General features: G+C 43.3%; 2 protein-coding genes across 2 annotated transcripts; one reads left to right on the top strand and one right to left on the bottom strand.

The window, feature by feature from the left end:
• The first annotated feature begins 7168 nt into the window (after positions 1–7168).
• On the top strand, positions 7169–14052 carry LOC125723619 (tetraspanin-31-like). Its single transcript, XM_049000374.1, has 6 exons — positions 7169–7406; positions 9661–9828; positions 10051–10131; positions 10329–10454; positions 11604–11711; positions 11828–14052. Exons 1-6 carry the CDS (start codon positions 7344–7346, stop codon positions 11900–11902), a joined length of 621 nt encoding a protein of 206 aa, XP_048856331.1. The 5' UTR covers positions 7169–7343; the 3' UTR covers positions 11903–14052.
• Positions 14053–14187: 135 nt separating this feature from the next.
• Positions 14188–18968, bottom strand: cdk4 (cyclin-dependent kinase 4). Its single transcript, XM_049000372.1, has 9 exons — positions 18721–18968; positions 17417–17486; positions 16805–17029; positions 16578–16713; positions 16249–16416; positions 15838–15947; positions 15367–15417; positions 15137–15272; positions 14188–14996 (listed from the first exon to the last, which is right to left on the bottom strand). Exons 3-9 carry the CDS (start codon positions 17020–17022, stop codon positions 14919–14921), a joined length of 897 nt encoding a protein of 298 aa, XP_048856329.1. The 5' UTR covers positions 17023–17029; positions 17417–17486; positions 18721–18968; the 3' UTR covers positions 14188–14918.
• Between the last annotated feature and the right edge of the window lie 3040 nt (positions 18969–22008).

Consider the following 22008-nt stretch of genomic DNA (forward strand, 5'->3'; position numbering starts at 1 on the left):
AACAATGTGACTGTTAGAATGGAGATTTTATTCATTGCGGAGGCTGAGAGGAGCGTTTCCGCGTTAGGATCGCGTACATCCGTACACAACAAAACGGGCGCCGGACGGGCGTTTTTCAGACAATATACGGGATTATCAGTGGCGAGAGAAAACAAAACGCGAACTTTCATAAAGACCGATACGAGACTCACTGCTCACGTGCCTTCACCCCGCCCCAGACTTCCACACCCGCACATGCTCGCAATAGTAGAGTGTCTGAGTGTTACACGTACACGTACTCAGGGTGATTAATACCTCAACCAACGATACTATTCTTGTCATTTCAACCCGGTAAGTAAACTCTACCTTCATAAGGTTTGGCTTCAACTGTGGACCAAGCAGGATTTGCTTTCTTGACTGACTTGGCCAGAGTTTGGGATATTTATCAGACTACCATGTTGTTGGTCTTTTGCGGTCCATTGACATTGTATTTTTAAAAAGTATCAAAACATATAGTTTTCTCATACATGATTAGTTTCAAGTTGTCATTGGTGCTCCTTAAAAAACCTAACAGGGTCACCTTCAGTCTACAGTTAAATTAAGGTGCACATAATGCATTTTGATTTACATACCACTTATTGTTATTGTGCTGTCACATGACCACTTCAAACTCCTATTCAGCATCTGCTTGATTTTACTTAGTGGCTGTGAAAATCTTGCCTGTTCAATTTTTATGTTAATTGCTGGGAAGGTCCACCCAGCTGTACGTGTACCTGGCAAGGCCGGTCTGTGTCCATGCCGAAGTCTTTTAACTGAGAAAAAAATATTAAGGCTACGTTTTTTTAAAAACTATGACTATGGGACAAATTGCTAATTTGATGTTGATCAAAATGTCTATCAGAATTCAATATGGTGTTGACCCTTGGTCAACTGTGATGTTCCCTGTTTAGTTTAAATCCTTTACCATCTTGGTTTTAGGTTTAAATAAATCAGTGAAGAAAAATTTCACTGAACTACTATCATTTTCTGTAATGTAACTGTTGTGCCGTTTTCAGGAAAAAATTCACATGGATTTCATAATTGTATATAGAACAAAATAGACCCCCAAAGTCAAGAGATGGACTCTTCACGTCTCTCATAAATTGTCACATTCCGCGTGCACAGGCAACGTCGCAAGTGGGCAGCTGCCCTCTGGCTGAGAAAAGGCACATCCTTGACTCACAAGAAAGCTTTTGTGAAGTGCTTGATCACCCAGTTGTTGGACACAGCCGAGGGGATAGGCTGTGCAAACCCAAGAAAGGGAACCAATTAGCTACAGACTCCTACCTTGAGTGCTGGACTCTCTTTGCAGGATTGGGTTGGCCGTTGTTGTGCTTGCAAGTCCTTTATAGACGAGGGCAGAATCCTGAGGTCCAGGCTCAGATCTCTTGTCGAGGAGAAGCCAAGTTGTTTGAAGACTATGTAAAGTTGTCGATAGCTTTGGACAGCATCATTCAAGAGCAGCACCAGTCTCAACCCAGGACCAAACCACCCCGCACCAGTCCATTACCAGCAAGCCTTGGGCCAGAGCTGATGCGGTTAGGAAGAATGTTGTTCCACTATCACGAATCTCCAAGCAAGACATAAGGGTAGGAGCCTTTTCCTGGGTGAACATCGTACAGAAACAGGTAGTAGCTCCGGGCAAATGCATGTGAGTGACGTGGCCCTGTTCTGCTCTGGAGTCGCTGATAACTGTTTCAGTGTTAAGTTTGTAGAGAGATTTGCTGTCCCCCTAGTAAGTACATGTGTCTGAATGTACGAAGCTCCTTTGCAGAATCTCCTCATTTGAAAGTCCTCTGGCTGAAAGTTCCTCCTCAATTCCCCCACAATGTGGAGATTATGCAGACATGTTCAGCTAAGCTAAGGCATTGGGGCTGCCTCCCCGTAGAAGCTTAGCCTCAACATACTTGAGGGGGCAACACTTCCCAAGGGATGTCTCTTCTCTTTATCCAGACCGGAGGAGGAAACCCTGGACACCTATATCAAAGAAGCAAGGTACAATCATGCCCTCTGTATCATGGGTGCTCATTCCTGCTCCTGAAGATCTGCCACCCTGCAGAGCTTAGGTGAAGGTCCTAATTTAACACACCTGATATTGATAATCAGGCCCTTCGGCAGCTTGGCTGGTTCTAATGCTGAGATGCTACTGAAGGTCCTGATTATCTGTATCAGATGTGAAACTCTGCCACAGACATTGTGGTAGGTAACCAAGTAAAAAGGATTAAGCAACATGGGAAACTGGTCAACGACTAGTGATGGGGACAGGTCGGTTATGAAATCCATATTGATGTGCGAAACACTGTCTTTGTGGCACTGCAAAGACTCCAAGGTGCCGGCTGGCATCAACATAGGGGTCTTCACTTGGACGCATGTGTAACATGCAAGCATATAATCCCGGAGATCTACCAATGAGGGCCACCAAAACTTGCGGTTAATGAGGTTCAAAGTCTGGGTGATTTCCAGGTGACCAGAACAGACGGAAGTGTGAACCCAGATCATCATTGTAAATGATCAGGAACAGATAATGCCACAGAATGACTGAAAAATGGCTGCTATATTATCTAATCCATAAGGCACCACCAGGTACTCATAGTGCCCCCTAGTGGCCACAAACACATGCAGTTTCTAGTCATCCCATTCTCTTATATGGGTGAGATTGTAGGCACTTCCCAAGTCCAATTTGATGAACATGGTGGGCTCTCCAATTTGGATATATAAACTTTACGGTAATAATATTCAAGACTCAATCATCTATGCAAAGATGCCAAAGCCCAATATTCTCAACAAACAACCTTGAGGCTGCTAGAGAGCTAGAAGGCCTGATTATGCTTATAGTGAGGGGATCATCCTAATATCGCAGGGGCACTAGGAGAAGGTAACTGGATGTTTTCGCAATGGCAGACTACAGTATACATGGTGACGGGTTGTGTATGGTGAGGAACCAGGCTGTCCCCTAATGGCTTGCCGTGAAACCCCTGGACCGATAGAGGTTTGGTTAATCGGGGCTAAGGGGACCTCTAGTTTGCAGACCCAGAGTCAATTAACGGTTGAACAGAAAAACAAACATTTCTGTTGGATAATTCAACCAGAATAGTTAACTGATGTTGGCATACAATGGTTATTGAGGATATTCTCACCCAAGTAGATCATGGGCTGAAGCCTGGTGGTGGACGAGCTGGACGGGCGGCCCGGAGATGGCCGGCTCCTCCACAGTATAGGCCAAGTTGCTGCTATATCTGTCATTGTCGTTCCTCTGGGCTCAGGGATTGCCTGCCAAGCTGCACGGGTTCCAGTCTTTCCTTTTCAGGGCTTGGCATCCGAGCTCCATCCAGGTCAGAAGCTTGGACAGGTCTCCGCTGTTCCCATTCATCCTCCCTTGCAGGCAAGCCCGGTTTGTACATGAGAATTTAGCCCCATACGGTAGGCATTGAGAAAGACAAACTCATTTCAACCACTTCCAGTGCCCATGCTACCTAACACTAAGGCAGAATTGGAAGTAAGGAAATTACCTTGTCTTATCCAGTCTCAGCACTCCCTGGCATCCTTCCCTAGGAGGGGTGATTGAACACCCACTTTAGACCCTCTAAGAAGCTGGTGTCAGAGTGACATACAGGGTTATTTTGATGTGACCGTTTCCAAAAGTAACAGAGACATAATGAATTGCACGTTTTGTCACATCATTTGGATGTTATCAGAATAGTGATCCAAACAAACAGCACATTGCATCAAATAGCCATTACAGCAATCAGGGTGTCCATCAAACTTGTCAGGTAAAGCGACAAGAGTTACTGGAGAGGTAGAAGACACGGTAAATGCCAGGGCGGCTTGGCCTGATGCAGGAAGGCGGGGCAAACCCTCACTTAATAAATGAACCAATTCATTTAGCTGTTCCTCTTGCTGTGGTCAGCCTGCTTTCTACCTCTGCTGGATCCATGAACAAGACAAAGTATTCTGTAATGAATACGCAGGGAGGGTCCAAGTGCAGAGTTGTGGTCGCGCAGAGGCTCAAAGATCTCAAACAATCCAATAACAATCCAAGGAGCAAAATGGAGGGTCAGGCTCCTGGATCCATGAGACAACCACAACCAGAGAGAAACAAGGGCAAAAATCGAAAATGCAGACCGTGGAGACTATAGGTCATACACGAGAATACAAGCACGGTCATCCATATCACTCTGTATGGTGCAAAACACTCAATACTTCACAATGAGTGCATGGAACAGCTGGTTTAAGGGATAAACCACAACGAGGTGTGTGGTTATACAAAGATAATCAAGGGCAACTTGGTGTAATGCAGCCAAACACAAACCAAACTGGAGTTACATTTAATAAAGTTACAATGTTGCAATCAGCACTATAAAAAAAATAGTCCCTATAAGGCTTGAATGTCAGGTCAGACTGTTCACTTGGAAGTGGCAAGTCTGTCAGGTTACCATAGAAACCGTCAACAGACACGTGTATTATAAAAAAACCAAGGAGTTATGCTGATAAGAATGACTACATATTTATGTTCAAAAAGGTACACAGGTTATTATATGAACATATTTAATAAAACATTAAAACACCATAATATAGAACTATTATTAGGCTGCTGGAACTGCCTTTGCACCCACATGACATCTCTGGACCAATAAGAAAACAGTATGTACCAAAGCCCATGTTAACGTAAATGTAGTAATTGGGTAGGATCACTCGTGTCTGTTCATAAGCCTGGAAAGATAATCGGTGTAGGCGGGGTTGTTCGGGAGAAGCTGGGTGTGGTTGCAGTTGATCTGGTGTGGGCCTGACACCTCATTTATGTTCATCTTCTTGGGACAAATTAAATCATCTTTCCAGCATGATTAAAATTACCAGCATGAAAAATATAAAATGAAAAATCATGGATCTGCAAACAGTGAAGCCACTTAGACAATCACAATAGAACGGAATTAAGTTTTCCTTCACTTACTAAGGAGTTTTATTGTATCGGTATTGTACATCCAGACAGGGATGTTCCTAGAGCAGGAGTATCCAATCTTATCCGCAAAGGTCCCGTGTGTGTGCAGGTTTTTGGCGTAACCTTTAGCGCAGCTGTTAAAATCCAGGTGTGAGGGCTCGTCAATCCATCAGTCGACTAATTAGTAATCTAATTAGGGAGCTGCAGAGGAAACCCACATACATGCATTTGACCTTAATGGTATCCAAGTATTATGTTTATACTATAGATTGCCAGTATTAAGTAAGCAAAAGTCAGTTTTGAAAAACGGTGAGTTATTTATGCAACGCTTTGCAGTAACATTTTACAGTTTTTACAGGTGTGTAACTCACTCCGATTTCTTTAGACTGTCTTGCTTCCACAAGTTGATTCTTTTTTTCTGTCATTATCTTCGCTTTTCACTAGCTGAAGACATTCGACCACCCAGCACAGCCGGCCTTACATTTGTGTTCCGCCTGTTCCCGTAGCACATGCATAAATGTAAATAATAATGGCAATAATAGTGATACATTTATTTCGGACCCAAGTACCATACTGTACGTTTTTAGGGGGCCCTCAGAGGGAGAGCGTGCATGTCGTCACAGGGGCATTAGTCCCCGACCCTCCAAAACCTCCATGAATGCATCGAGCCCCCAAACCAATCCAATTATGTTACACATTTTAGGACTAGAAATCATCCACACATCTACTGCGGACCGTTCACCGGCCACCGAGAGCTTCCCACCCGGCAGCTGTGAGGAGCCGCAGCATGAGCCCAGCTGCGACAGCGACCGACAGAGACAGCAGGCTCAGCAGCGGAGCCTTAAAACCTTTGTTCTGTGATCCCGTTATCTGCTATCGTTCATTGGCTCGTATTAATTAATGGATAATGCATATATAATAGAACTGTCACGATTACTCTAATTAAATTGACCTTAAAATGAGTGTGCACCTGCAATATGTGATTGGTTCCCGCCTTGCGCAAAGTGCAACATTATATTATATGATATATTATAAAGCAAAACTATCAAAACGAACATCAACACAAGGATTAAGAATGCAGTGTTGAACAATCACAGAAAAATGCCTACAAATGATGTAATGCAAACCGATAAGACCTTTATTAATGAATTGTATCCGTATTTTTTTTTTTTTTTTTTTTTTATGTGGGTTTTAAGTAGAATTATATTAGTTACACTACGAGTGTTGCGATTTGATATCTAGCAATTAACTGTATTTTTAGACTTCGGATTTAATGCTGCGTCATATTGGCAGCATTAGCTAAACCTCAGCATACCTCGCGAGGCAAAAAAAGAGTATGGTGAGGCGAGCAGGCTTCGGCAATTAAAAAAAATAAAAGAATAGACAGAAACCAACAAGTGAAAGAGATCCATCCTAAAAAACACTTCACTGAAACAGGCATGTGATTGTGTATGTTTTGGGGGGAGGGGAGCGGGGACTATCCTACACAACACAGGTTATATATACCCTTGATGAGACAACGAAACAAATGCACAGTCACAAATTTGTGGAAAATTGTCAAATACCAATTCTCATAACTGCATATTTTTTGCACTATGGGAGGAAACAGGCAAAACACGAGAAGAACATACATACTCCGCACACAGGGTGGAGTTCATCCCATAACCCTGGAGGTGTAAGGTGACAGCGCTACCCAGTGGCACCCATAATTATAATTAAATAGTATGCATTTCATTTGACCCAATTTAAAAAACAAACAAAAAAAAAGTTTACACCAGAAATTCAGCAAATATGCTCAGGATAGTAGTCAAATTCATCCATCCACCAAAAAATATCGTATACAGAGTAGTAGGCTATTATAATGCCATTTAATTCAAAATGTATCTGAAATCAAATTACGACGTCCCTCATTAAACTAATACGCATTTTACTTAAATAAAATTATTTAGACTGGATGAAAATGGTTGACGATATGAAGATTGACACAAAACATAACTTAGTTATTTGATGACAACAGGCCTCAAAAGAGGCTTGTGAAAAAAATACGCAGTTTGTGATGTATTATGTACTTGCCTTGCACTGCGCATTCGAAAAAAAAGCTTCAGTAAACAAATGTAAAATCACATGGAAATTTCTTTGCGCAATAAAGGAGCCGAGAAGACTCGCCGCGCAGAGTCGCGCAGAGGGCGTGGCCTCGCTCTACGCCCGACGCTGACGGCCTCCCCGGACCCGCTGGGTGGCGGAAGTTGGTGAGCGCGAGTGGTGGTGGCCGCGAGGGAGCTCGGCTCTGACGAGGCGCTGCGCTCTTTCTCTTTCTTTACAGTTGTCAAGTGGACTGCAAGAGCGTAGGAGCTTCGGCCGCCGGCTGTGGAAGCCTACCGGGTGCAAAATGGCGTGTGGCGGCTTTACGTGCTCGAAAAACGCCCTTTGTTCCCTGAACGTGGTTTACATGGTGAGTGATCGCCGGAGCCCCGTTAGCTGCCTCGGCCCGTTGTATGTGGGTCGTTCATCTGGGGCCGAGCCGGAGCATAACCTGAGTACTGGCGCTTAGTCACCCGGCGATGCCCGCTTAGCCTAGCCTGCTAGCCAGCTGCTTCGTACTCATTCTCTGAGGTAAACTTGTATCTATATACGATGTTTTGTCGTATGCTTTATTTGGACGAAAAGTTGATCAGTCGGGTACCGTATTCACTCCACTAGCCTAATGTGGATAATCGCGACCACACTGCGTATCGTCCGGCGGTCGAGCCGCGTTACGGACGCGCCGCCACTGCCGGCCGGCTGCCAGAGTGTTTTGTTGTATTTTATTGACTTTCCGTTGATCGTTGGTCGCCTTTTTTATTGGACCGCGTGACTTTGAGGAAGCAGAAAGCCGGAGGTGATGCGGGCACCCAGGCCTCCGGCGGCCTCAGCGCTGTGCGCCTGTTTGATGCGATTAATTAAGTAACACACAATGCAAGATTGCGCGGTGCTGGTGACTTATTTAAAAAAAATGTGTTCTTCCTGAAAATAGGACACAGCGCTTTATTTTGGCTGTCATATGAAAGCGATGTCAGTATGCATTTAGACGTGTTTAAAAAGGTAAACAGAAAAAGAATTCCAGCGACTGTTTTCTTGTTAGGCTGTCAGATTATGTTTTTTTCTGGGGGGGGGGGGTGCAATGTGAAATGTGCCGTTATGTTTATTTCAACGCTTTGATGAAGTTGTCCTCAGTTTACATTTGTCAGAGTATTTGGACAGCTGCACTGGTCCAGTGTTACCAGTAAATCTGCTGCTGGTACTGTAACAGATAGTTATTGGGCAAGTACTGTGACAAATAAGTCACATCAGGTAGACAGTTGGCTTCAGCTCTCCAGTAGTTTGGAAAGAACAGAGAAGGAATAGGTCATTTTTTAAAAGGATATTTAATGCGAGGCTTGTTTTGCATGGAGGCTGTTAATCTTATGGCTTGCCCAGCTCTCAGTAATGAACTATGCCTTTACACGGGGTTAACTGGTGGTAATGTGTATGTAAACCTAGCGCAGAAATCTCAAGCTATAGCGGTATCGCAGAAGGAGCAGCTATAGCATCCTTGGCTGAAGGACAAGTACTGGATGCTGTTGTTATTTTGGTTTATTAGCTGCTCTCCACCATCAGTAAAGTGACCAGTATACAGACTGCTTTCTATGACTAAGCAAAAAGTTCTGCTAATATGTTGCCTCTATATCCAGGTGTGATTAAATCCGTGGATTCATTAGGGATACTGCATGTGATTGTGATATTTCAGTCAGTTTGGTAGTCATCTGCTTTGATAGAGGATGCGCTCAGTTCAGCTGGTGCTCCAATTTTGGCTTCATTTATCAGAATATGCTTATTTGAGAGGTATACCTTCTTATATTTTATTCTATTTTATTTAAGAGATACTCACTGTACTTCTTATTCGTTATCTTCCCTGAATAATATGTGTTATACTCATTGAAGATGTTCCTGTTACGGTTTGCATGTGGACCAAGATCGTTTAAATCAGTGCGTTATTTTTTGTTGCATTTTGTTAACCTGCCATCGATGGAAAATGAATCATGGCATTTTGAATGCTTGCGCCTTGTTTTGCTTGGATACTTTTCATGTTTTTGTATGCCTGAAATTTGTAAAGGATTGCCAAGGATAGGGCGCTCACAGGGATGCCTTTAGGGAAGTAAGTGCAGACTTACTGTATTTGGTGTTTGTGGCACTGTATTTATAAATTGGTGACACAAAATGATGTTTGTCTATCTGAAGTATAAGTTAGAGGTTAATTTAGTGCTCAGCTGGAATGAAAATCAGCACGTCCTTTAGCCAGCGAGTTTAATTAGTGTAACGTACCAGTTTTCCGTAGACTGCACCTCGGTCACTTTTCTAAATATCAGCTATGTCTAAATTATACTACGTACTCTCTGTGTATCGGTGCGTTCGATTTTCTTTTGCAGCCATGCTCTTACAGTCATGTCACAGAATGCTTCATTGCTCATTTTTAGTTTATGCATGTATTATTTTTGAGGTTGTGGTTCCTTTTAAACAGAACATGGGTTAGGGCTTTTTTATTATTATTATTATTATTCATATTCATGATGTCTCTGAATTTTGGCTTCAGTAGATATTGCACTCTACGTTTCATACCTGCCCTTCAGGGGATTCCCCCTGATTTATAATTCAAATTATTTATATCATTGTTTATGCTGTCTTTTTAGCTAGTGGGGCTGCTGCTGATTGGGGTAGCAGCCTGGGCCAAAGGCTTCGGCATTGTCTTCAGCATCCACATCATCGGCGGGGTGATCGCTGTGGGTGTTTTCCTGCTGCTCATCGCCATCGTTGGCCTCATCGGAGCCCTCAATCATCACCAAGTCATACTCTTCTTTGTATCTTTTATGGCCCCAGCTGTAGTGTGAGGTAGCAAGAGCTGCCTGGCTCCCAGTTTAGATTAAGTACTGATTTCTAACATTACCTGTCACCATGAGTTTACTGGTCTTTTAATGAAAATTTGTTTGATTGGCAGAATGTGTTTTTGTTATTAACATTAGAGACAATGGTAATACATTACTGCTACACTGCCGGTGACATTTCCTTGACGACTTTGTCAGTATATGGTCATTCTCCTCTTAGTATTCCTTTTCCAGTTTGGAGTATCCTGTTCTTGCTTGGCGATGAACCGTTCACAACAAGTGAGTATCTGGTAATATGTTGGATTCCTTCTTTGTCAAAATGTCTTGCACATTTTTCTTCTGGATCATTATTGTGCAAATGTCCCCACACCCCCTTCACTCGTCTTATTAATCATTTTCGCTGTCTGCCTTTCCCTCATCATCCATATCCTCATCCTTACTAATCGCCCACTTGCACCTCTGTCTCGTACCTACAGGTGGCGCTCCTGAATGCCACCTGGAAAATGTTACAGAACGAAACAAAGGTTGAGCTGGAGAAGAATCTGAACTGCTGCGGACTGCTGAACATCACAGCCGAGTATCAGCACTTTACCTGCCAGGCTGTAAGTAGCTCTACACTGAGACGTGAGCTGTTTTTCTGCATTAGTCATTAGGACTGGAAACCTCTATCTGTGGTTAAGAACATAGTTAATGAATCTAAACAAAAGGTTGTGCTAGTCTAACGTTTTTTTGTTTGTTTTTTGGTAACGTCACCATTTTAAATTCTGACTGTGTCAAAACAGTTTTAATTGCATAGTGTCATAGTTGCATTCACTTGCCCCAAGACATTTAACAAGAAAATGTGGCAGTACATCATTCATTGATACTAAATTGTTAATGATACAGGAGAAATCGTATTTGAAATTCTAACAATAAATGAAAATTGAATTTAATTAAAAATCATCTACTTCTCCAGAATCAAATGTTTACCCATGTGACTGCATATGTAGAAATATAGAAACTCCAACTTAAAGCAAGCGCATGCGGCCAGTGTTGCCAGTGCTTAGCGTCTGGCCTTAGCCGTCTGTTCCAGTCACCAGTTCTGTGCTATAAAGCAAATGTAACTTGCCTAGAAAGGCCAAAAAGCTTAAAATGCTAAGTTTCACGTTCTACCTTTTCTGCTTTGGATCGTTTTGAAGTTTCCCTTTGCTTTCATTTATTTAATATTTCAGTCAATTCTTAATATACTGCATCCACTGTTTCAGCAAACCTATGGCCTCTCAAATCTCTCTTTCTTTTAATAATACCTAGTATAGTCCCTTATGCCTTAATACCTTATGGAGGTTAATCATATATATTTTTGTTTTGATTTAAAGATAAATATTTGTTATATTTTTTTGAGTGGGACTGAATAAATCACCACATTCCTAGAACGCATCGAACGCCACAACAATCAGCTTAATTGAATGAATAGGAATGAGCAGGAGAGGCTTTGAATGATAGTGATTGGCTGGGAATCAGCTGTGGTTTGAGGCTTGAACTTTCAGTCACACAGGAAAAGTTATGATTGCCTGCTGTAACTTTGGAAGGGGTGAGCCTGGTGAAATGAGAATTAATTCATTAACCATGATGATTGGCAGGCTAAGAGTTCCCAGGAAAACTTCGAATAATCCTATGAAATTAAAGCTACTTCTTGATCTGTGCTTGGTATCTTATGAGAACTGGATTTAACAGGTATGAACATGCCACCTATGACTGTGTCTCTGTCCCAGCAATGTCGGAACTATGTCTGCCAGACATGCGGAGAGAAAATGCTTCAGCACTCAGCAGAAGCTCTCAAGATTCTGGGCGGGGTTGGGCTGTTCTTCAGTTTCACAGAGGTCAGCTTGTCTTACATGGAGAGCAAGGCCAAAGTTCTCCTCCACATTATCACCCCCCCCCCCCGCCACCTTGAGCTTCCTGCCAGTGTGTCACATGGGTTTGTTGTTCGTTTCAGATCTTGGGTGTGTGGCTTGCTGCTCGATACAGGAACCAGAAGGACCCCAGGGCCAACCCCAGTGCTTTTCTATAGGGCTACCGATGGAAATGCCGAGGGATGCACACACATACATACACACACGGACATGGAGCACAGCACAGACATGTACACCCACACCACATGTGCCATGTAAACACACAAGTACTCGCTCTACAATCCTTTCGCATTTTCTACTGAGCCTTTTATCATATATGCACAGAAACACATACACGAACACAAGAAATATTATTGTTGACAAGCAGAGACTACAAAAAAGCATGTGGACACAAGCATTCGTAATCCATACAGTATTTTCTGGTGTTTGTACAGTAGTTCCTGAGGACCTTGGTTCCCTGTTTATAATTTTTTTACTTTCTTTGGTCCTGCCTGACCTCCTCAAACTTTTGTTCCCGCCAGACATAATTACCTTGTTCTGCCTTTTCCTTAACTGAGTGATCACCTGGTATAGTCTGCCTTTCTCAAGTCCTTGACCACATACGCAGCCTCCCCAGTGTTTGGCCAAGATGTCAATCTGTGAACTTGCCATGTCTCTTGGCCCCCTCCCACGGTCTCCCAGGGGATAGATACAGCTGAAACACCACATTCTCCATTTTAGCCACACAGTGGGATCCTGGCAGTGTGATGTCAGTGTTCTTGGCCAGGGGAACATCTGCTCCGAACCTCAGAGTGGCTAACCTTTTCTCCAACCTGCTCCCCTTTTAAGCCAGTTTTGGACATTACTAGGAGAAAGTCATGCCTTGATGTCAGTATACATGCCTTTTTAGTGTAGTGTATTATGATGAGTGTGCCACTTAGATAATGAAGTTCATATGGTATGTGCTAGTTTATTTGTGTTTTTTTGCGTAAAAGTAGAGTAGAGCTTTAAATTCTAAGGGACAGCAGTAGCCAATGTCATATCTGAGATATGGCTAACCTGGATGATGGTGGAGACAGAAAAAATGTAAGCCAACCTCTGTGAATGGTAGCCATACAGGAAGCATCTCATGTCAGCTGTAATATCCACGTGACAGGCATTGAGGCCAGATCGTCTCGACAGTTTCAGTTTTTGTTCCGCCACCTCTGTGGACGTGTTCCCGAAAAAATATTCAGGGTCTCTGACCTTTTGTGCCGAAGCAGAAGAGATCCCTCTAGTGGGTGCAGGACAGACTACATTATTAGATTCCTGCATTGCAGAGGTCTCTTCACCTTAGCCAAGTCTAATAATCATGAACCATGTGAAAACCCTGCTCACTATATCTCAGCCATAACATGAAACTCCTCGCTAAATTATATGCATAAAAATGCCCTTGATTATAAAAATTATATTCTGCACCTTAGTTTATGATTTTTATAAATATTCTAATGGTGTCATTCGCACAATACTATGTAGGTGAGATGGTGAAATGGGATAATTACAGCTAGAGGCACATTATTGCATCACCATGTCAATAAATCGATCAGCTAGTTATCTGTTATGTCCCTGCAAATGAACCGCATGGTGTATGTGGTACGTATGACTTACTGGAAATCTATGAGAAAACGGTTCCAGTCGCCGGCATGTGGCAGGAGGGATTCCGGATCCATATGAGATAGGGTCAGTGCTCCACTGTGCCTGGATTCCGGGGGTTTCTCTGCAGCATTTGCTGACATCGATTTACATGTAAATGAAGTGCTTGCGATTATTTTTAAACAAATCCAGTTCATATGCATGTTTTGATTGTTTTTATATGGAGTTAAACCAGAACGAGAACTCATCTCAAGTATAAGTCTTGACGGTTGATTAGAATGTTATATCTAGAGAAAAGACAAACCCATTTCAGAAGACGGGCCAGTGGCAGTATGGGCTTCTGCTCTGGCTTAAACGTGCAGAGCTGAGACACCTACTTGTCACTGTAGGATTCTTTCCGAGCTGTTTTTTCGCCAAATTATCTGCTCCAGTGTCAAATTTTGGATTTATTATTTTTCCTTTTTTTACACATTTTAAGTATTACTTTATTCTCTTTCCTTTTGCTTCCTGAAGAAATGATTTGCCGAGCTGGGAATTTAGTTCCATGCAGTTTACTGTATGCTGACACTAAACCTCAGCGTCAAGGAGCATCACCACACATGATCTGTATTTTTGATTGTTAACTGTAGGTACTATGATGTTACTCAGATGTAAATTTTTCTTAATATTGAAATAAAACTGCAAAACCTTTAAATAACTCCAATCTCATATCCTGCTGAAGCCCCTGAAGTTCTTTCCTGATCAAAGTTGCCAGTGACCCTTTGGGTGACCGGCTTCCTGCACCCACCCCCCATACACACCATGGACTCATACAGGCATGTGAGGACACACCTTCTCAAAGAGCAGCTTTTATTTAATATGACTGTATTAATACAGTAGTTTGTACTAATACTCATGTTTTGCATGTCTAAAGTTAGCATGGAAGGGTTAGAGCAGCAGAAACTGGAGTGAAGTCGAGGCACAGACACAGGTGACATGAAAACACAGTGATATTCCCTACAGATGATCGTCTATAACACCCATAGGTTCTGTTTACCCAAATACGAGTTCCTCTAACATCCTAAAGCCAGCTGTTGTCTTGTTCCTGTATCAGTATGTTGCTATCTATCAATAAAGCGATGACTTTAGTTAGTGATGCTTAGTATCTGCTGGCAAAAGTGTCTGTTTTGGGTCATTTGGTCCTGACGAAGTTACTACCACTGACCTGTGGCTGCCCCAGGTGCACCCCCCCCCCCCCCCCCCAGAGCACTGATCAAAATGTAATTTACTATATAAACCATTAGTTACATTTCCTCCAGCAGGCAAACTCAGATATGAGAGACCTAACAATTATGGGCTGAAACCTGGGGGTGCAAATATATACTGGCATCAACGTCACACACCCGCCCCTGCCCCCCCCATTCCCACCCCCAAATTCAGTGCCTGGATTGGCTGTTCAAAGTTCCATTTTCACTTAATGCCTTTAGTTATTTGCTCAGACTTAATGCAGATTCATCCTATGCCCAGAAAAAGGCCAGTTGTGGTCATAATATTCCCTGGTTCTGTGGTCACAATATTCCCCCTTCACCCCTCCTGAAAATAAGGGTGCTCCAGCGCATTCAAGGCAGAGATTCTTCGTAAAGGGTCAAAGGTCAGCATCTCCTGTAGAAAAGAATATTTATTTTTACACATTAAAAAAAATTAAATACATTTTCTGAATTTGATATAGAACTTCTTGCCTGCAATGTGCTTGATATCATACCGACCTTTGCCCTAATTCTGCCAAGCCGCATTCATCTTACCTTCAACAAATCCGCCCCCTGGTGGCTGATTTCAGGGACGCGATCTGTGATTGGGCAGGGACTACACGTGCTGAAAAGGCACCGTGAGAGCGTGACATCTGGCGGCCATTCTTCCTCTGACGGCAAGCCAATCATACTGCAGAAATTTTTTAAAAAAAAAGGTACAGAACTGTTCAGGAAACACAAAAGCGAGGTCTAACTACTTCCTAGATACCACACTTAGTACTCACTCGAAAATTTTCCGAAGCTGATCCACTTCTGAGTCACCACAGAACAAAGGCCTGAGGGGAGATTTGGAGTGATGAGAGAGCATGTCATTCCAAAATGCAATGTTCCCATACCGAGATGCAAAAGGGCGTTTCGAGCGTGTCACCGTAAGCCGTACGGCACAGTGCCTGCTTTGTGTCAGGCCTACTGCCACTTGTCAGAGTGATTAGAAGCTCCTACATCAACCCTCCCCTTATTTGCACACTGACAGTTGGTCTTGAGTCAGATTGATAAAAAGGCATTTGGATTTCCATCTTTATCAGTAAACCACAGGTTAGAGGGTGCAACACTCCAATTAACCACATGATGTCAGCAAAGGACCTTGCAGAACAAAAGACGCTTCAGGCCAATACGTGTGGCGCTGCAGAGGCCTAAAATGGACGGTTCTCCAAGTTGGATCCAAAAGCCGTGTGAAAAAACTCAGCTTGACTCACTTGCGTCTGAACATCTCTGCAAAGATGCAGCCCGTACTCCATATGTCAACTGGAGTTGCGTAGGAAGCCTGAAGCAGAACTTCTGGGGCACGATACCACAGTGTGACCACCTGAGAACGAAAATGGGGGGGGGGGGGGGGGGGTCATGAAGCAGGCCATGGATGTCAGGAATGGCATGAACCGAGGGGACTGAGCTCTATCACCCATCTGAAAATCAATGATCAACGTCAATATCCTGCTCATGGTGGACACACACACACACAAAAAAAAAAAATATTGACTCAAGGTGACCAGAAGGGTGACCTAGCTCACTTTATTTTGACAGTGCACCATCCTCCAAAGAGTGCTCTGTTGGCCCATCTTTGCCAGTGCCGGTGGCTGAAAAGCATGCGGATCCAGGCAAATCCTTACCACTGGGGTGAGCGCCATGTGACAGCTGTAGATGCGAGCCAGGCCGAAATCTGCCAGCTTGACCTGCCCTCGGCTGGTCACCAGGATGTTCTCTGGCTTCAGGTCACGGTGAAGGACGCAGTTGGAGTGAAGAAACACCAGTCCGTGCAACAACTGACGCATCAGGTCCTGTCAAGGAGTGGAACCAATTAGTTCTTTGAACGGTTTGGTCGAACTACGAAGGCCAACACCACACAAAACTGCTGGATTTAAAACACCTAGAAATTCAGCTCAAAGTCAAAAAAACTATTTGTCTCCAAGGGGTAAGGTAGAGGGGGGCACATGCTTACTCGTATCCGGTCTGCGGGGAGTCCTGGAGCAGGAGCCTTGCTCAGGTAGGTCTTCAGATCTTGATCCACGTGCTCAAACACCAGAGTTACCTTGGTCTCCTGGTCTGTCCGCAAGGTGGCGCATACATCCATGAGCCTGGGTCACAACAGCCACACATGGACACTTCAGATGACGCCCCGAGCCGCGTGTGGCGACACCGCTCACTGAAGGCACAGCACCGGCTTACTTCACCACGTTGGGATGCTCAAACTGCTCCAGTCGCTTGAGCAAGGCCACTTCTCTGACTGTGGACAAGGGGAGGCCATCCTGGTCGGTCTGCACACGCACGCTCTTCAGAGCTACAAACTGGCCACTCTGGCGGTCCCGTGCTTTGTACACCGTCCCGTAGGCGCCGCCGCCAATCTCAGCGACACGCTCGTACTGCCGCCCGCACTCCTGCGCCATCGCCCCGCTACACAAGTCAGGATGGAATTAAAAATACTGTCAGTTACATTCCTTATGATCCTCATTTATTTATATTTAACAACAACAACAGCAACATTTAATATAATTAGCTCCGCTATCAAAAAGAGCAGGGTGTTCCTCCCAGAAATAATCTTACGATTTGTAATGCTGTAAAATCACAACATCACTGTTTTAAGTTTGAAATCCATCCTAATTGATTATCCCGTTCAGAGATTTCCAGGCAGCAGAGGGCACAAGATACCAGTCCATCGCATGGCACGGGTACAGACATACTCAATGCCTGAGCAGGGAGAACTTTGGCCTTGCTCTCCAGGTAAGACAAGAGCCGAATTCCTGAGCAGGGGCTGAAGTGAGGGAGGTGTTGGAATCTGACCTGATATCCAATGAAACAAGAGTTGAGTCAAAAAGGCATTCCTGGGGCAGACCACAGCGACTCAGGCACCCTGTCGACAGTGAAAGAAGGGGAAAGTTAACAGGAAACAACTTGGATATATTTTCATACTTCAGCTGTGTCACAGCATCAAGAAACAGCCTGTCACTGGAAAAGCTTTTTTGACAGTAATCACCCTGTTCAGGGTAAACCTCAGCCTTGCGTTGTCTGGGGTAGGCCTCACGCCTCACAAAACCCAGACCAAATAAGTCCAAAGATGGATGGATTGTCATTCTTTGTTCAAGATCACATCCACTGCAGTTATATTTAAATATTTAATTTAACTGACAAAACTCATTTATTGGTTGATAATGACAATTATATTTTATCAAAAACAAAAAATCTAAGTATATTTACGGTTTGGGGGGGGGAGAGAATGGAGAGGTACATCAGTCTATATTGCTGCCCTTGTTAAAGTTTACGAGAATCGCCTTTACATTTATGAATCGTCAAGTAAAGGGACGGGGTAGATGATTTCTGTGCGACGTACAAACACTGTATGCATTCCGCAAATTATAAAGCATTCTTCAATTGCATTTGAAATTAGAAACCCAACAAGCAGAATCGACACAAAATGGAATGAAGGGCTCGCAGCCCCCACAGCTCCGTCTGCGGCATGCGGATATCCTGTAGAACTGCAAGCAGCACGCAGGCCTTCCTGAGAAGCAGCGGGCTGTCAAGACGAGCCGACGAGTTCAGCTTTGGGGCGGAGGACGTTCGTTAGTAACAGCTCCGGTCTTTATAAAAAGCATGCATCACTTTAGCTCGGAAGCCTCTTACAGCGAGTTCGATGTGTCCACTGTCACCTGGGGTGGGGGTCGGAAGGCCAAGCGCGGCAGATGATGACTCGGCCGGGGCGAAGCGAAAGCGCTTCCCGCGAACACGTGGTGCATAATAAAAGCGCTCTTTTCTTTGTTAATTAATCGCTAAAGATCACACTCCGAAGGGCCCCTGAATCAACCCCCCCTCAATACTGCGTCCCTAAAGCCAAAACGGGATGATCGATCCTGACTTCGGCAGCCAAGTAGCAAATATGGGACGAAGGGGATACAATGTAAACAAATAAACTTTAAAAGTAATTAAGAAAGTAACGTTTCATGTAGAAGCAAAATGGGAAAGTAATCGAAGCGGCACTAACATGACCAAACATTTAAAAAAAGCATCTTAAGCATCAACAACATGCCGGCCTAATAAATACCCTTTTTAAAACCCAAATATGCATGAAATGGTTAAGATGCCTCACTCACCACGCTTTTTACTTCTTTATACAGCCAGCCGAGTTGCTCTAATTCAAGAACAAAATCATCTCCCGCATCGATTCCTTTTTATCCCCGATAAGTCCGATCAGCGGCAGCTCTAGGTCTTTCTCTGCTTACGTTACCGCACAAAATGTTTTCTTTTTAAAAACACACAAAACTTTGACCTGACTTCACTTTTTCCAAACACTTCTACCGAATACCATACTTAAAGTCCTTCCTGCGGCGCCAAAGGCGGGGTCGACACGCCCTTTTTCTTTGGCGCAGCCAATCAGCCTCTCAACCCTGAAAAAAACCCGCCTGACTTGGGTAGTCACTCCCCCCAGTTTTGACCGCTAAAATATATAAATTAAGCTTAAAACGCGTAATGTATATTCAGGAGCTGCAAATACTGCCTGCAGGCTTTAAGTTAAGTTTCATTAATAAGAATAAATGCCAGTTTTATGCATCATATTGCATATGAAAATATAGATTGCGAGTAGTGCCTTTCGTAATTCGACTAATAGTTGTAGGATATCAAATAGGTGTGTGTTGTCGACAATAGAGAAACGACTATTATTTAGCACTATGGCTTTTAACGCGTTTGTGAATGTCCTGGATTGTTATATTTAAAAAAAAAAAAGTTTGAATGCATTTGTGTGCAACTTATCAGGCAGGGCTGGCTTTGCACGTCAACGCAGACTGACAGCCTCCGCCTCCGACGCGCTCCGACAGATTAGTGTCGTGGCGCTGGCTGAGCCCGCGGATCCTCCCTTCCTCCTGTAATACTGCAATTGGTGGAAAACCGCTGTTGCTAGGCTCGCCTGCTGCTCTGCCTGGCCGGGAGAAGCCCTACATTCCGGAGTAAAGTGGGAGAGACGACACCATGCCTTTAACACAAATGATGCTTTCTTCAGTTCACGGCTCCTCAAAGATAGCAGAGATGAATGTCAGCGGCAGAAAAGGCAGCGCAGTTTGTCATCTGCTTTTTATCAAGAAAGCGCAGCTGTGTAAATTGTCTATAATGAAATATTTTAGAAATATTTTAGTCACCCACAAATTGGTTAGAATGATGGTATTAACACGATTAAGACTTCCGATAAAAAACAACAAAAAAACGCTTTTTCACAGTGATTGCAAAATGTATTGTGTGTGTGTATGTGTGTGTGTTTGGGGGATCTTTGTTCCACTCCAGAAACAGAAAATCCCTTATATGTTTCTTTTTGTTAAAGAACAAAGCTACGTTAGGTGGGAGACGACTTTTTCATTTGGCAGCCTCTGATTATTTTAGCCTAACATATGGTGGGAAATGAAATTTATTGCAAAATTAAGACAAACAATACATGTATGCGTGTATTGGAGTGTTTGGTTAAGTTACTGAACTGCTCTGTCTGCGTTATACGCGGTAATCTTGGATTCAGATAGTATACGACGCGTGAATCAGACTATTGTTTTCCAAAATAAGACTGAACAATCGAGGCATAAGAAATAGCGAGAACACAGACGACTAAAGGTACAGAATGTGTCAGTTTCAGGTGTTATATTTGTTATTTATTTATTTATTTATTTGTAGGTAAGTATTATAAAAGGCAGTTGTATATCAGTCTGTCTGTTACCGCAGCCATTATATGGCTGGTTGGATTAATAAGGCGTGAGGTTTCTCATACGGGTGCTTGGTTGTGTAGTGATTGTGGGCTTTTCGTGTGCTGGATATGGGTTCAAATCCCAAAAACTCTCCACTATAGTGTACATCAGCAACATAATACTTTCAGGACCTTAAATGATTAGATGAAAGCAGCAGACAAGCAAAATGTTCTGTCAGAGCATACTGAGAATTAAAACTTTAAGTAATCTATCCAGATAACAGGCAGGCAATGTTTTCCTATGCAATCATTACAGCTGTTCGTTAACAATTAGCTAGCTAACTTTGGATATAATGTGCAGTATGCTTAATTGTGCTTCCAAATTCCTTAAACAAGCTTTCACTTAATTCTAGTCTCAGAAGACTGTATTCAAGGCTTGTTTCACCTACTTACAAGTCCAGAGTCATTTATGTTTGTTTCAGCATTTGTTGAAAAGAGAAGCTTAGCATCTAATGACTTTTTCTTGCATACAAATATGCATGGTTAAATATCTTTTAAGATAAATGTGTGTGTGTGTGTGTGTGTGTGTGTGTGTGTGCAAGAGAAGTTTGACTTTCTGTATGAAAGCACATTTTTAAATTTAATTATAAATTTAAATAAACAGGCCTGGAGCTTCTCGCAGCAGAGAGCGCAAGGTTGGGTTACATCTTGGTCAGGATGCAGTCCATCACAGACCAGGATGGATGGATGGATTGATGGATGAAATAAGCGATACTAAATGATACCCATATGCTTTTGCAATCAAAACAAAGGATGATTTTCAGGTCTACTTTAGTGTTAGCTGTGTGGCAGGGCACTAAGTCGGGGGACGGTGCCCTCTTGTGATCGAATTGCAGCATGCGACACTAAACAAGTGTCTCCTCGGAGCCAGTAGGTGAAGTCTACTAATAGATGTTTTTAACCGGTATTGATACAAATGAATTACTGGTGTTAAATTGTGGGGTGGCATGGTGGCTTACATCTGCACGGGTCGTGGTTCGAATGCCACCTCTGTTCTGTATGTGTGGATTATGCACATTCTCCATGTTATGCAGGTTTCCCATATGATGCTTTTCCACTGGCAATCAGGAACCGGCCCGTAACCCAAAGAGAGACTAGTTCCAGCACGGTTCCAGCTCGCGTCGATTTTCCATTGCAGAAGGGTCGGCCCGGTTATGACGTCGCTGAGTCTGGAGAACGACAGTTACGTAAAACCAAAGAGAAGCTTATTTACCGTCCACAAGGTGTAACATCATGACTGACTATATGTGCTGTTGTTTTTATTTACTTTTACTGTGTGCTAATTTCCACTAGTACGTCTGTGAGAATGGCAATGTTGTGCAAGTATCAAACACTAGCAGAATTAACATTTGCTTGCGTAAATTTGCATTCCAGATACAGTCTGTTCAGCTCTTCTGTTGTACTTTTTAAATAGGAGGTTGGAAATGCACCATTACATCGCGATCTGTTATAATACCAATAATGAAGAATATGTAGAACATATGCTTTTACCCTCATATAATCCGTGTGCTGTACACTGGTATCTCCATGCATTTTGACCAATCAGATGGCTACGCTTTTGGCCTTGCTAGTGAGCAGGGTCATGTCAGAGCTGTTATAGCTGGGATACAGCTCGCTGTATTTTGCCATGAAAAACCGTCAGGTTGCGGTACAGCAT

Source organism: Brienomyrus brachyistius, unplaced genomic scaffold (assembly GCF_023856365.1).
Source record: "Brienomyrus brachyistius isolate T26 unplaced genomic scaffold, BBRACH_0.4 scaffold50, whole genome shotgun sequence".
Classification (NCBI taxonomy): domain Eukaryota; kingdom Metazoa; phylum Chordata; class Actinopteri; order Osteoglossiformes; family Mormyridae; genus Brienomyrus; species Brienomyrus brachyistius.